This window comes from Malus domestica, chromosome 06, assembly GCF_042453785.1.
Source record: "Malus domestica chromosome 06, GDT2T_hap1".
Classification (NCBI taxonomy): Eukaryota; Viridiplantae; Streptophyta; class Magnoliopsida; order Rosales; family Rosaceae; genus Malus; species Malus domestica.
Genome location: NC_091666.1, coordinates 28,635,226 through 28,651,211, shown reverse-complemented (window position 1 = coordinate 28,651,211; position 15,986 = coordinate 28,635,226). Strand labels below are relative to the sequence as shown.

The 15,986-nt window shown below is 36.0% G+C and overlaps 1 protein-coding gene across 8 annotated transcripts; it reads right to left on the bottom strand.

Moving 5' to 3' along the window:
• Positions 1–5,565: 5,565 nt before the first annotated feature.
• Positions 5,566–15,103, bottom strand: LOC103416870 (disease resistance protein RPM1-like). Of its 8 annotated transcripts, none has more exons than XM_070823703.1 (5): positions 14,748–15,103; positions 14,540–14,617; positions 10,147–10,220; positions 6,412–9,168; positions 5,566–5,915 (listed from the first exon to the last, which is right to left on the bottom strand). In XM_070823703.1, exons 4-5 carry the CDS (start codon positions 9,135–9,137, stop codon positions 5,891–5,893), a joined length of 2,751 nt encoding a protein of 916 aa, XP_070679804.1. In that variant the 5' UTR covers positions 9,138–9,168; positions 10,147–10,220; positions 14,540–14,617; positions 14,748–15,103; the 3' UTR covers positions 5,566–5,890. The 8 variants fall into 8 exon arrangements, with proteins under 8 accessions (XP_070679804.1, XP_070679805.1, XP_070679806.1 ...); XM_070823704.1 differs by having other exon boundaries at positions 6,412–9,164; positions 14,748–15,092; XM_070823705.1 differs by having other exon boundaries at positions 10,168–10,220; positions 14,748–15,092.
• Positions 15,104–15,986: the final 883 nt, after the last annotated feature.

The window sequence follows — 15,986 nt, the reverse complement described above, 5'->3', positions numbered from 1 at the left end:
AGGTTCCGACATACTGCTTTCTTTATCCTTGTCTTTGCAGGTAAGAACAAGGACAAAAGAAAAGACAGGGAGATTGCATGATATGAGATAATCTTGCTCTGGTCCCTGAAGATATGTGATAATCTTGCTCTGGTGTGACATGTTTGAAGAGGTATTCTCGGAGAGGAAGAAAACTGAGTATTTCGAGATGCTATGTTGAAGATGCATTCTCGGAGATGAGGAAGAGTTGAGTATTCTTGCAGTGTTGCAGGTCTGCCTTGTTATGGAGAACAGAGGTCGACATATATAGAGATTTCTCAATAGCAAGTGGTGGTGCTGTGCTTTTACTCCTGTCAGCAACTGTGGTGTAAATAGAACAGTAAGATTTACGTGTTTTCAACTTTGTCAGAGATCTTTGACAAAATTGCACGCGACATCTGAAAAAGCTGGGATTACGTCTGAAAAATGCCAACGAACTTTATTCAGGAAAATCTGGCTTTTGAAATTCGAAGAGCGGTGCCTCTTCGATCTTTGAACGAGTGGCTCTGCTGCCTCTTCTTTTATAGAGACATCAATTATGTTCAAGAGTATGCTCAGAAAGTTGCTGCTTGTAGAAATTTCCTCTATCTTGCACCTTTGAAATTTTATTTGACCTCTATTTTTCCTTCATCATTTCTGAAAAATGACTTGCCCATCTAACATTTGCTTAGATTTGAGTCTTAGGAGTGATACAGACGAGCAGCATCAAGATAATATATGGCGCCCGTCCTTCTTATCTTTTAATGGTCCTCTTACGGTTGGGGACTCTGTGATGAAGAATAACATAACCGCTACTGTGGTAGCTAGGAATCTTCTTACTCCAAGGGATAACAAGATCCTTTCAGAACGGTCTGAAGAGTCGGCCGTTCAAGACTTCTTGGCTCTCAGTGTTCAGTGTGCTGGCTCTATGTCCAATATGGGCCAACGCCTACTTGCTCAAACTCGCCAAGTTGAATCATTGATGGAGGAGGTGGCAAGTCTTAAACAAGAGATCAGAGGGCTCAAGCACGAGAATAGGGTGTTACACGTGCTTGCAAATAGTTACTCTATGAGCATGAAAAGAAAGCTCGTCCAACTGCAGGAATCCGAAAATCGGATTCAAAGTGATCACCAGAGGTTCGTTGCTAGATTCCGAAAGCAACTGATGCCTTCCCCTTCTGGTGTTTTGCTAAGTACTGGGGTGCCACATGATCAATCTCCAGTGCCTCCCCCTTCTGGGGTACTTCCGAGTACTGAGGCTTCACATGAGCAACCTTTATGAAGGCTCCATCCTGTTTGTTTGTTTTAACTCATGTGTATGTATATATCTGTAATTTCTTGGAGATATTAATAAATAAGCTTTATTTCATTCAATGTATTGTGCCAAATACAATAAAGCATATACTTCACTAAGATGTGGTACTTCTGGACCAAATATCAATTTATCTTTACATTCACGAAGATAAATGATCGTTCTTAGTGTCTAAATCATATGAGTATTCAACTCATAATCTTCAATCCATATGGTTCTTTTAATATCACAAATATCATGGATAAGATTCGTGTTGGTAGATTGTTCGATCTGCAGCTCGAGACAATAATTCCTTCAACACTTTATAATTTTTCTAGACTCTTCAGGAGTCCCAATTTAATATCATCAACTCTTCAAGAGTTATAATTTAATGTCATTGACTCTTGCAAGAGATTTTAGTATGTTGCAACAATATCATAATGATAGTACTCACTAAGGCAATTTATATCATCCATTGGTATTGAGTACATATTTTATGTTTTACCCTTCAGAGGCTTACTTCAAGCAATTTGAATCCTTCAAGGGTTTTCTACACTTCATGACACATTTTCCTTTGGAATTTATACAGAGCAATTTGCTCTCATGTATACTTGAGGGATTTACTTATGGAGATATAATGTGGGCGACTCACAACCCTTCGTATATAATTCTCCATTCATATGAACTCGTTTACAACCTTGTGTCATATCATGTGAGTGTATTTCACTGTATTACAAATGCCCAATGTAACCTCCTGGGTTCAACATCTTTTGGCTATTTGTATTGTATTCAAATATATATAGGTTCATTTGCCCACGTTCTTACAAAATTGTAATGAAATTGCCTTTCTCCATTTTGGCCAATAATTTTTCTTTTGTCGACAAACAAAAGAACGTGGCTCAATATTAACATAGCTCATTGATGAATTTAGTAGCTACTTGTAAAAACCAAAATTACCATTGGTTATCATCAATCCGTGATCCCATATTCTCATGTGCATGGGCATGCATAAAAGCTTTTCATTTCTTTGGATATCCATTGCCTCTTCAAGGGCATGACGCTATCTCTTCCAGGATAGTCATAATTTAGAGAATGTGGATCATAACCTCCTCTTGAGCGTTATAGAGCTTGGATTTTAATCTCCACTTCCGGGAGTTGAGTCATTGGAACCTATATGTCTATTATGCTCCATGTATGAGACATCAACATTCCCATGTCTGTGGATTGTCCTATCTGGGACGTGTATCCATGCAGTGACTGTTATGCTTCTGGCATGCAACAGTTATGCTTCGGGAATGCAATAGTTCAATAGTGCCATATTATTCTTCTTTCGAATAACTGAACATTTTGAGTCTAAAAATCTGCCATGCTTCAGGCGTGCAACAGATAAATCATTTACTGTCTCATTATTTTATCCAACAGAGACATCAATTCTTGTAGGCACATTTGCAGTAAGTATATATGATTTCATCACTTTCGTTGCATCATTCAATTATTCATATTTCATTTTCTCATTGATTGCTTCGTGAATCAAAATAAGACAAATTCTCTTCGTTCTTCTGGAACGGTCTTTTCTCATCATTATTTTGGAATGATATTTTCTCATCGTTCTTCTGGAACGATGTTATTTTCTCCCCCTAATGGCAGGAAAATTGTCTTATCAAAATCATAGTCCGCAAATCATGCGGTAGACATATCCCCAGTTAAGGGTTCCAAATATTGAATGATAGATGGTGTTCAACATCAATGCCTAATCTACGATGATGCCTCATTTCAGTACGTTGTGGCAGTCTTACAGGCACATAGATAACACAACCAAAAACTCGTAAATGTATAATGTTTGGCTAGTTCCCAAACACGAGTTGTACTGAGCAATATTGATGGTTGGAAACTGGTCTCATCCGAACTTAAAAATGCGTCATGTAAAAGGACATGTCCCCATGTAGAAAACTGGTAATTTCGTTTTCATGAGCAGAGCGCGGGTAATCAATTTCATCCGCTTAATAAATGCTTCTGCTAAACCATTTTAAGTATGGACATAAGGAACTTCTGGTCCTTATTAAATAGTCTATGGACTGAGACTTTTATGACCTTTATTATAATTAAGTTGAGGCACTGTGGCACTTCAAACTTAAGGTACTCATCAAGGAATTTCATGTTCTGATCTTCAGGATCAAAGGACTTCATGCCTGATCTTTTTGTATGATGGAACTTCGGGTCCAATCATTTTATATGATGAGGATCAAGAAACTGCAGGTTCTGATCTGATCAAGGAACTTTGGGTCTTATATATACTCATTGTAACAAAAGATAAGTACAATAAATAAATTAAAGCAATAGTCGGTAATTCCAGCCATAGTAAATAAATTGAACAATAAATAAATTAAAGCTTGTGACAAGGGCTTTAATTCAGCACCATTCACATAAATCAAAACTTAAAGCAGTAGGCGGTAAAACCGTCCATGATAAATAAATTGTTTTAAAGTAAATAGAACTTGTGACATGGGCTTTAAACCAACACCATGCACATAAATATCAAAGCTTTAAAGCAAAGGGTAATAATTCTACCCACTGTAAATAAATTGCTTTAAATAAATAGAACTTGTGAAAGTGTTTTAAGCCAACACCATTCACATAAATATATACATATTTTCTTCTTTCTTTTCAGATGGTGTAACACCATCCAAAAACCTTTACCTTTATTTTATTTTATTATTTTCTTATTCAATCACATGTTACAACATTCCAACAACTTTTGTTTTTATTTCTTTTATTTTACATGGTGCAACGCACCTTTCTAAATCATTGGCCCCATTTCCCCTTTTCTTTGTCTATCTCTACCAGTCTCGAAACCCAATACCAGCTGGGTTGTTGTGGGGGTTACACAAAACCAATTCAATCCAAAAAGGCTACCAGAGACTGGCGTTGTTCTTGCATGGCCCAAAGAACATGGCATCGCAAAGCAAGAACCTCTCCATAGAGACATAGATGACAGTGAGGTTGACGAAGGCACAAGAGAGGGAGGCCTGTGTGGGGTCAGTCATGCCATCACCATCTCAGACAACTGAGGATTCATGGAGGTCCTCGAGATCCATTGAGAACGACACGATCTGGGTTTCCAAGTCTAATGAGATTCTTTTGGATCTCTGGAAACTAGTTGTCAGGTACGAGTTTTCTTATCTCGTGACGACTTCAGGTCGTTGGAAATTTCAATTCGCACCGGAATTCGGTGGGGCGCTTCTGGCGCGGTGGGAGAAATGAAAAATGGACATACCTTTGCTTGTTTTGCTGCACCTTTGTTTGTCTGTAAGATCTCTCCATCTTTCTTGTCCACGAGAGAAAAATAGATTGCAGGTCTAGCAGGGATAAGGATTAGCACATCAATAGTTAGAGTGATAAAAGAAAAAGTGATAAAAGAAAGGTTGATGGATTTTTGTGACAAGATGATCTTCCCTGTTTGACATGTCTGGCTTGCCGTCTTTACTCTGTGAGATTTTAGCTGACCGAGGTGAGAGGTAGATAATGCTTCACCAGATTTATGATATTATGCTTTCCACTGACATGAGAGCTTCTCGTGCTGATAACGTGTTGTGAAATCGACGGTGTGTGCAGTGGAATAAATAAGCAAGACACAAAATTTACAAGGTTCCTCTACAGTCAGTGTGACTGGAGTACGTCCTCGGGGCAGCAGTGGTGCTTCCATTATAATTTAGAATAATAGGAGTACAAAGATAACTCTCTCTATTATCTCCTCTCATCTTCCTCTATTCTCTCTCTTCCTCTTCCTTCTCTCTCTTCCTCTTCCTTCCTTCCTCTCTTTCTTTCCCGTGAACTCTCCTCACTTCATTCCTCTTCTTCCTTTATATAAACAAAAGAAAGCACTATTCACTTTACAAATTTTCCACAAATGAATAGTGAAAATACTGTGCATAAATAGTAACAAACTATTCATGTGGGCCATCCACATATTATCACAACAAAAAGCTTTTTAATTCAGCTGTAAGAAACAGCACACATGTTTAAATTTGAATAGAAGAATCACCTGCCGACCTGATAATACCGTACCATCTAATAATTTTTCAGATAAAACTATAATAAACTAAAACATCGGCCACAAAATTTATATTTGAAAACTTGATAAAAACATTAAATATCGAAAATGAAAAATGGGTCATAATCATTGGTTTAGTTAGAATTGATCTCATCAGTGACAGATTCAGTTCCAAACCAATATTATTACATCAAAATACACGCAAGCAAATAATAATATAAGTTCATACTACACAAACATAATCTTGGGCATTATTCTCATCAGTGATAGATTCAGTTTCAAACCAATATTATTACATCAAAACACACGCAAGCAATCAATAATATAAGTTTTAGTTACACAAATAGAATCTTGGGCATTATTCAATTTCACAAAGGGCAAATAAGAAACCAAGATCGATCAATGTTTGCAACTTCACAACACACAAACAACGAACGAATTCTTCCTTGCAAGGCAAATGACTCAACACGTGTATAGCCAACTCTGTTACTATTACGAAAGTCGAGATTCACTGCAAAATCAACTGGCAGAAAGGAGAACTCACTGCAGTTTCACAAGTGCTTCTGAGGCTTGATTCTACAAAAAAGATATTACAAAACAAAAAAAAAACACATTTATCGAATAAAATCTCAATGCATGCATGTTTTATGTTTGCCAGACTTCTGTATAAGATTGGACAAGCAAATTGTAAGGGAAAATGATTTTTACACTCCGATGCACTACTTCCTCTTTTTCGTAGCCTAACAATTGAATAAATTAAAACACTAACAAACAAAAAAAAGAGGAGAGCATAAGAAAAAAAAAATAGGAGTATAAAAATCACATACCTTTTAACTTTCTAACATAATAGTTCAAATGATTACGTTGGGGAAATTTTTTTTTACAAATTTTTACAAAAACTTACTTTTACCATATTTTTCATACCACATTTGTACCACTTCTCTAATAAAAATGAGACCCACATATGTCAATGAGCCTTACCTTTATAAAAGAGAGGTTACAAATGTGATACAAAATATATAGTAAGTCTAGCATTAATTAAATTTTTATGCAAGGATAAAAGAGTGCGTACCTTCTACCAGAAAAGCTTTCATGACACCACCTATTTTGTCTCTCGTAATACATGTTGATTTCAGGAATGTGTTGTACCTTTGGATGATCCGTGCCTCCTTTTACGGACTCCATAAGTTGCATTGGAACAGAAATCAGAATCAAGCGTTCTACGTCAGCAAGGAACTCAATGCCCTGCGGCAATGTCTTTAACTCCGCGCAACGCCTAATCCGTAAGGCCTGGAGATTTGGCATCGCCCCTTTCTCTATAGCTATACTATTCAACAAGGGGAAGTCAAGTAATTCCAAACGCTTAAGCTTTATGAAGCCTCTGGAGAAACATAATTTTTCGCCAACATATGCATTATATAGCTCAAGCCTTTCAAGATTCGGCAATGCTTGAATGTGAGGTTGCACATCTTCTTCAAGTCTAGACCAATATAGAATCATACACGTCAGGTTTTGGAGTGAACCAAACCAAAGAGGTACCCTTTCTAGTTTTCCGGCCAAACAGACCTTTTGAAGGTATGGAGGAGGCAAACGTAGTGCATTAACTCGAAGAAACTCCTCTTCATCACTTGCCATTAAAATCAAAGAGTGAAGGAGCTCTAACTTTTGAAGGGAGTCACATAGGTCCATCTCGTCACATGCTTTCACATTTGTAATCCCGAGGTTTGTAAGTTGGGTCATATTCCTGATGCCTTTAATAATCTTTCCTTCTGATTCAACACATCGCAAAAATTGCAGTTTCTGTAATTTACTTAGATCGGATGCTGGTTTTGTCCCATTGACATATATAAAGCTATAATGATCACCAGTGTAACGATGCATGATTAGATGGCGTAGGTTTACTAACTTGCAGATTGCTTTCGGAAGTGCCTTTATCTTACTGTCACGGATGTTCAAGGTTTGAAGGTTGCGAAGCCGTCCGATGGATTCTGGAAGCTCCTCAATTAAAGTTCCCTTCAAATTTAAATATCTTAAGTTGAACAAGTACACTAGTTCATCTGGAAATCTATCAATTGGGGCACCCTCCAGATCTAGAACTCTCAACAACTTGAATCCAGAAGGCAATTTCTTTAACGCGCCAAAGACAAGAAAGGAGCGAAGCTCTGACATACCTGTGCAAGAATTAATTTCTCTTTCAGTTGTTTGAATTGACAATCGCCGGATTTCAGCTTTATCAACTATTTCTCTGCCAACATACGTAGCACCAAACTTTTCCTTTTTTGATGTCGACAAAGCAAGCTCACGCACAAGATCATGCATTTTACATGCTCCTAGTCCTCTAGCTTCATTCTTTTCAACTTGTAGCATGCTACGAACAATAAGTTCCACAAGATAGCCCTCTGCAACTTCTTCTAGTGTGACCCCATCAATTGGTTCAACAAACCCTTCAGCTATCCACAACCTGATCAACCTGTTTCTTTTGATGAGATAATCTTCTGGGAAAAGGCCACAATATAGGAAACAGGGCTTCAACCGGTTGGGCAAATTGTTGAAACTAAGCAACAAGATGCTGCTCATTGGTTCTAGCATAGGATTGTTAGTCAAGTGCCAATTTAAGCTGTTATATACACTTCTCCATTCCGATGATGACCTCTTGGAAGACATTAGACCACCTAAAGTTACCACTGCCAGAGGTAGGCCTTCACACTTATCCACAAGTTTCCATGCTAAGGATTCAAGCTCTGGTGGACAAGATTTATTATCGTAAGTTGAGAATGCTTTCTTGCTAAAGAGCTCCCAAGCTTCATTGTTTCCCAAGGGTTCAATTTCAATAGGACGACTTTCAACTTCAAAAGAATAGGATGCTATGTCTTTCTTTCGAGTTGTAAGCATGATTCGACTTCCATGATGCCTATTAAGAAGTGGTATCTTTATTTCTTGCCAAAGTTTAATATCCCACACATCATCCAATACAACGAGGTACCTTTTAGACTTCAAGTATGCCGACAACATCTCTAACAATTCTTTGTAACTCATGGAATCCAATTGTGCTGTCACCTCTTCCTTTCTTCCTTGGTGGAATTGCTTGATCAGATTTTTGAATAAGTCTTCGATCACAAAAGTTTGAGAAACAGTGATCCATGCATAACAGTCAAAATGCCGCTTTACATTTTCGTTGTTGAAGATATTGGCAACTAGAGTTGTCTTGCCTGATCCTCCCATCCCGACCACAGACACAACCATTTCATTTTCCTCGCCATTCATCAACAATCCCATTAACGTTTGCTTCTTGTCTTCAATGCCGATTAATTCATCTTCCATAATATAAAGAGAAGACTCGGCTTTGTTCTTCACCCATCTGGGAACACTACCCGAACTTGTTCCTTCTATTGTAGAGACACCATATCTCTCATTCCTCTCTGGAATGGCTTTCATCTTTTTCGTGATTTTCTGTAATTTTTTGGCTATTCGATGCCTATACCAAAGATTCTTTGGAAAGTAAATGGTTCTGTGGAGCAATTTTGTAAATGGAGTGGCACTTTGCTTGTCATATATGTGATACAGGAACTCATCAATGACATTTTCAGCATCGCAGGTCAAATCTCTGACGCTTGTAACCCACGTTTTCTCTCCTTCTGTTTGTGGTTCCTTGCCTTCAGCATCTATTAAGAAAGATTTCATGCTTATAAGCTCCAGCTTAAGCTCATCAACTTCATCACGGACTGCCGTTATGGAAGATGCTTCGTTCTCAAGAATGGCCGCAATTTTCCCAATCAACAGTGATGCAGCTGACTCCATTTTGGCCTTCGATACTTGGTATGCAATCTATCTACAGAAAGGAAAAGTTTCAAAACAACGGGAAAAAAAAGAGAACGCAATGGATAAATTTTGGTATTTTACAAACTATGTGCTTAGTTTTCAAACGAAACCACAAGCCAAAAGAAATCAAGATCTAAATAAGGTACCCGAATTGTCTAGTAATCAAGAAACTTAAATCTGTTTTTAACTTTCATTCATTTTAACAAAGGAAGAGCCAAACTTAGTCCGAAAACTACTTTCTCGAGTCTTTTTTTCCAAGAACACAGAATTAAAGAATTTGATTCAAGAACAAAAATCTGTGGTTGAAATGTTTCAAACTCATTCAATCTAATTCTTCCATCAAATGTCATGGTTCTCTGTCAGTATTAAGGATAACAAAAAGTTTCAATTCTTTGTAGGCGTCCAATATTTTGGGTATAGCGGATTGAACTCTACACAAAGGCCTCATAATTTTTTGCACGACCTGTTAATTAGACACAGAACGACATGAAAAATTACAAGTTTTGGGTCAACACATTAATTACTATTCTAAAAATCTCCATCTAGCGCTGCCTAGGAGTGGCCACCGACCCGATTAATCTCAAACATTTGAAAATTAAGAAAGGGTTCTTAGGCCTACGTAGCATAGGTGTTGCCTAGACTTGCCTAAGTCACAACTCTCACTTACACAGAAAATAGATAAATTTCATTTTGCATTTTATTTTTTCAACAAATTGTAATAGACTTTTTGAATACTAGCTTGGATGAGCACTCATTATGACACAACCCAACCCGAAATGTCCACCTAGACAACCGAATTGAGCTATGCTAGCCAATACCTGGGAGGTGACGAAGCCATAAAGTAATGGTGATGTGAAAAGTGTTGACTAATTTAAACCTAAAGTAACTAATTCTAGAGTACGCATGTAAACGAGGTTGAACCTCTTCACACAAGTGATGTCAGAGTATAAGTAAATTACAGTAAAAGATAAAGTAAGAACATTTATACCGAAAGGAGAAATCCTCCTACATGTCAGATCTTGCCAGCAATCCTCGTCGTCACAAAAGCTCTGCCACTAGATCCTAGATGGGCAAAAAACAAGGGTGAGTAGACCTATAAAATAAAGTTTTGAAAACCTTTTCGAAAATGTGTTTCCCAAAAATAATAATACTATGTAATACTATATAGCAGCCAGCAAATATCGTAAGTCGAAGAATATGGCATACGTATACTAGTATACAACAGTCATCTCAAAAGCATAAGTCACTGCTCATTAATGTATGTAGGCACACAAATTCATTGCAGAGGTATTCTGACAATGGAACAGGTTGGGTGTAGATATTACGTTCTAGTTCTATATCACGAAAGCTGGTGCTAAGCGCATCATATACGAGTCCAAAAATCTAACCTAGAGATAGGCTGACACCTAACTCTGGATTCAAAGCGAACGTAAATGGTGCAAGTGAAGATACATGTGAAGTTGGTCATTGGCCTAGAACAGTACAAATAACTAAAAGACACTGTGCAAACATGTAATAATGAGCATATTAGATACAAGGATGTCATGCCATATGTTTATACTTACAAATAGTAATATAAACTTGAAGTGTATGAAAAGAGTATTTGTAAAGCTAAACATGGCATGTCACATCAATTATGCATAAACAGTTATTGAGGAAAACTATATATATATATATAAGGGTAATTCTAGAGAGACTAAACTTTTAAAACAAATTCTGTAAACGAAATGATTTGGTTTTTTATGATTGGATTATCACTTAAGTTTTGATTAACGTGTTTATTTCCTATTGGTGACACATCATTTGGTTTGGTTCGAGATTTGCAAATTCCCAAAAATCCTGAACTAAATCGAAAAAAATCCCGATCCCAAACCGAAATTACCGAAAAGTTTGTTAAAAATAAAATAAAAAATAAAAAAAGAGAGAGGATCCCCATTTAGCCAAAAAGGAGGATGCAGGCAGCCGTCCGTTCTTTCTTAATGAGATCGTGTGGCTGGGAGTTGACTACTTTTTCTCTTTTGTTTCCCCTTCTCCTTCCTAATTTGAATACAAACAAAGCTTCATGCCGGAGCACCACTTCTCCATCGCGACCACAGTTTCAGACTTCAGTAGACCCAATCATAAGCATAAAATATCAGAGATCATTTTGTTTTTTCTTTGCGAATTTGAAAGCTAGAAGCCAATTGGGGTCTGAATCTTAAAAAAAAAAAAAAAATGGTGTCTGCATGTTTCAAAATTAGGGTATGAATATGGCCGAGTGTGGGATTGATCTGTACCTATATTTTGATCAAATGGAGACCCAAATCACAAAACCCATTTTTCAGAAAAGTAACTTGAAAAAAGTCCTAGAACCTGATTGTTAAAAGAAAAGGAGAGACTAAGATTTGGGATTTTTTTTTTTTTTTTTTTTGCGAGTTTTAGTATGGGTCTCTGCATCATGAAAAAGATGGTGATTGAGTTTCTTATCTAAATAAAACCGGAGGGAAAAAAAAGTTCAGAAACTGAGATGTACAATTTGAACCAAGGAGTATTCACTGACTCCATGCTCCAAGAAAAGTATTACTTGAAAGTAAAAACCCAAATCCTTAAACCCATTCTCCAAATTGTCCAGAATCGTCGAAAGGAGGAGAGGATTGGGGTTTGACTGAACCTCTCTGGGTGGCTTGGCTACGCTTCTCCTTCTCGAGAGCCGGAGAAAGAAAAATAAAATGTAAAAGATTGCAACAAGGCATGGTTGAGTCCCAGCCGCACGATCGATTAAAAGAGATCGGACGGCTGCCCGCATCCTCCAATTTTTTGGCTAAAGGGAATATATACATACACACATTTGTGGGATAGTTCAAGACACAAACATTTTGACAAACATTTTCACTCTTTGTAGCCTTTATAAGATTCAACAATCTTATACATGCCCTTTAAAAAATGGGGATTAGTTGTGGGATACATTCTACATCGAACTTTAACGATCCGAACCGTCTATTTTTATAATTCTTGATTCATAGATCATCGTTGCGAAAATTCAATTAAATTCGAAATCATTTGCTTATTTAAGTATCACGATGAAATTTCAATGTTTCTTAAAGAACAAAGTATTTCTCAATTTCTTTGTGAACACATAGAAAGGAGAGATAGCGAGAGTTGAGAAAGAGACATTGGGGGAGATAGAGAATTAAGGCAGAGGAGTGAGAATGAGAGAGTTTGAGTGTTTTAAAGAATGAGTGTGACATATCTGAAGGAAACGTGAGGGGAAGCTATATGGCGAAAAGGAGTGGTCACGTGGGGTGGGACCAATGATTTTTAAAAATGTTCAATAATTGGTTGTTGTGCACTAAGAAGAGTAGGATGACCATAATGTCCTTGAGGTTCATAGCTCCAAATTCTATGTTGTTTGCATCCACGCACTCGTAGTGATGAGCATTACGAGAGTATATGTGTGTGTATATTTGGGTCAAACCCAAACAATAATTAATTAGACATCATGCTTAATTAATTAAATACTAACGGAGATGGGGCCCAGTTGCCCACTTACTTAACGAACCCAACAAATAGGCCTTTAATATCACAGTGTCCAACCTATTGTTGTCTTGATAAACAAGTTATGGATTTGTGAGGGTGCATAATTACTTTTTTGCCCCTTATTGGGAAATGTGTGTAAATCATTCGATTTACTCCTCGTTCGCGCTCACATGTTTATAAGGATAAGTACTACCTAGAAAGACATGAAAAAGGTACAGAGTGACAAGGACCCAAATGTCCACCTAGGATTTCCACTCACCCCGTCAGGGGCATTTTTGTAATTTTCTAATGTTAGAGAATAAAATACGATTAAATTTGGAATGGGATGTGACACATTATATGCTTGTTCTCATATTTTCAATATGTTCTAATACTTTATAATTTATATGGGCTTGTTTGGATGTGCTTTTAAAATACATTAGAAACAATTGCAAGTTGTGATGGAAGTGATGAAACAAAGACCAATACTTTTTGGCCCTTACGAATACTTTCTGACAAAGACCAATAATTTCAGCCCAAGACAAAAACTTTTGGACAAAGATGATAACGTGATGTACGTGGCAATTTGTAAACCAAGGAACGAATAAAATTAAAAATATAATAGAAAACTCTTATTTCAAATAACAAACACAAGGTTTTGAAAAATCACTCAAGCGCACTGTAATTTTAATTTACATTACAAAAGTTTATATACACTTCCGTCTCTGATTCAATTCAACACTTATCACGGGGGAGTTCCCAACTATTAAATTAATATTAGGTATATTAATTTCTTGCATAACCTATTAAATAGGCATGAGATCATGGGCAAAGCTACATAAGGGTCGCCCCTCCCCAAACCGAAAATCAAGCCTAGGATCAATGGTTCCGTCCCTTTGGTCCCATCTGATTTTTTGGTGTTCTGGGTTTCCTACTCCCAGGCTCTCCTTTTTTTTTTTTTTTTCAAAATACCCAAGCTTTGTATTTTTCAGCTACTAAAAGGTAACTTTCTCTCTTACCCACCCCACCCCACATGCCGTTTCAAAGTTACCCACTTTGATTTGGTTTTTCAATTATTGTACCCAATCAGTTTGGGCCACATAGCTAGCTATTTAATATGCTGATTATATTGAGATTTGTTTTGTTTTTTAATTATTGTTTGAATAATTTGCCCACTTTTTCAATATTTTTTAACTTTTTTTACATTATTATTTATCTTCAAATTTACTATAAATTCATATGAACTTTAAAAAATATTTTGTAAAGTATTAAAAACTTGTAATCATTTAAATTTTTATCTCCTACTGTTAAATACAACAAAGTAAAATTTTTTTTTTATATTTTTATATATTATATGTTTTATAGTCAATGTTCTTAGATATTATATGTATATAATAAATAGACACTTATTTATACAATATATAATTAAAAAAATTCAAATTCGCCTAATCCTCCTAGGTCAGGTCATGTCCAATTCCTACTTTGAATATTTCAGTTAGTGCAAATTATCCTACAAATATTCGAGGTAGTTCACATATTCTTCATGTAAACACTAGACTTCGGCCTCGAATGGATGTCCACATTTTTTGGGGACCTTAAACCGTTTAACTTTTGCCCCTCCTCTTGACAATTTTTGGCTTCATCACTGCGTGAGGCGACACAATTCATTAACGAATTAAGTCGTTATTGGGGTCATTTGTGAAGAATTTATTAGGATAACATATTTGACACAATATTATCTGTTAAAATGACAAATATGACAAAACAATGAAAACACGATAAATATAACTCGTTTGCTTGCTTAAATTATTAAAATAAAACACCAAATAATATTGACTAGACTTCCAACCAAATTCAACGTAATGGCGTATAAATCAATAACTTACCCCTTTTTTTATACAGGCAATGTTGTTGAAGAAGAAATCGAATTTGAAGTCTTGTGTTCGATGATGAATGCTCAGAATCTGAATTACATATATAATAAGAAAAAAAAGTGAAACAAAAGTCAGATGTAGCTCATAAGCCCCTATACTTTCTTCCAGAAAATTACTAGAAGGATATTTGATATGGTAGTAAGATTGCAGAATAACATACCCTGGGACATATGGAAGCTCACAAAAGAGTTGCAATTACATGCTTCAGTTGCTCCGACGTCGTTATTTTTGGGCTCCCTTGTCAACGAAAATAAAAATATCAAATATGAGACGAAGGGACTGGAGCTCACTCATAGAATATAACCATTCCTAACCCCACACGTCAATTTCATGAGCCTTTTATCTTTTCTCATTCGATCCGACAGAGAAACAAGTAAAATTAGAGACAATCACTTTAGAATTAGAAACAATTGCACGTTAGGATGGAAGTCATGTTTCATGAAACAAAGACCAATACTTTATGGCTCTTACGAATACTTTCTGACAAAGACCAATAATTTCAGACGAAGACAAAAACCTTTGGACAAAGATAATAATGTGATGTGTGTGGCAATTTGTAAATCGTGGGGATGTATTTTGCTCGCAGTACTTGCCAGGTGGGGTCATATTAAAGTTGCGCTTCGAATTTGGTGTCGGCAGAAAAATAATTGGTGCACAAATAAATTAAAAATATAACAGAAAATTCTTATTTCAAATAACTAACACGGTTTTGAAAAAGGGAACTTTAACGAAAAGCTCCCGGTACTGTTTACTTTAACGAAAAATCACATTTTTACACTAAAAAGTCAATCCTTGTACTATTCACTTTACCCTTTATTTTGTCCTTATCATTAAAACTCAAAGTTTTCAAGCCCTTTTCCTTAGTTTTCTTTTTGAAAAATCACTCAAGCACACTATAATTTTAATTCACATTACAAAAGTTTATATACACTTCCAGTAGAATTCAATTACTTTTTTAGTCTCTGATTCAACACTTGTCACGGGTGAGTTACTAACTCTAGGGTGATTTTTTTTTTTTTGTCAATATCGTGCCACCGATTGATAATCGTACCATATCGATTTTGTGCTAATCAATAATGACACGATATTGTAGCAAACTGAAATTTTTGGTATGTGATTAGTATTCCATAATATTACCAACAATATTATCATACTGTATTGAAAAATTAATAGATAATAATTTATATTCATATATAAAAATACATATAAAATAGGATCAGGAGACAAGTATTTTTACACTCTTTTTTAGTCATTAGATTTTATAACATTCAATGATCTTGATTAAGACTAATGTTGAAAATTTTAAACCTTAAGTGACATGGACGATGATGTGAATTATAAGTAATAAATAAACAATTATATTAAATGAATAAGAATCAATTAATCCAATAAAACTCAA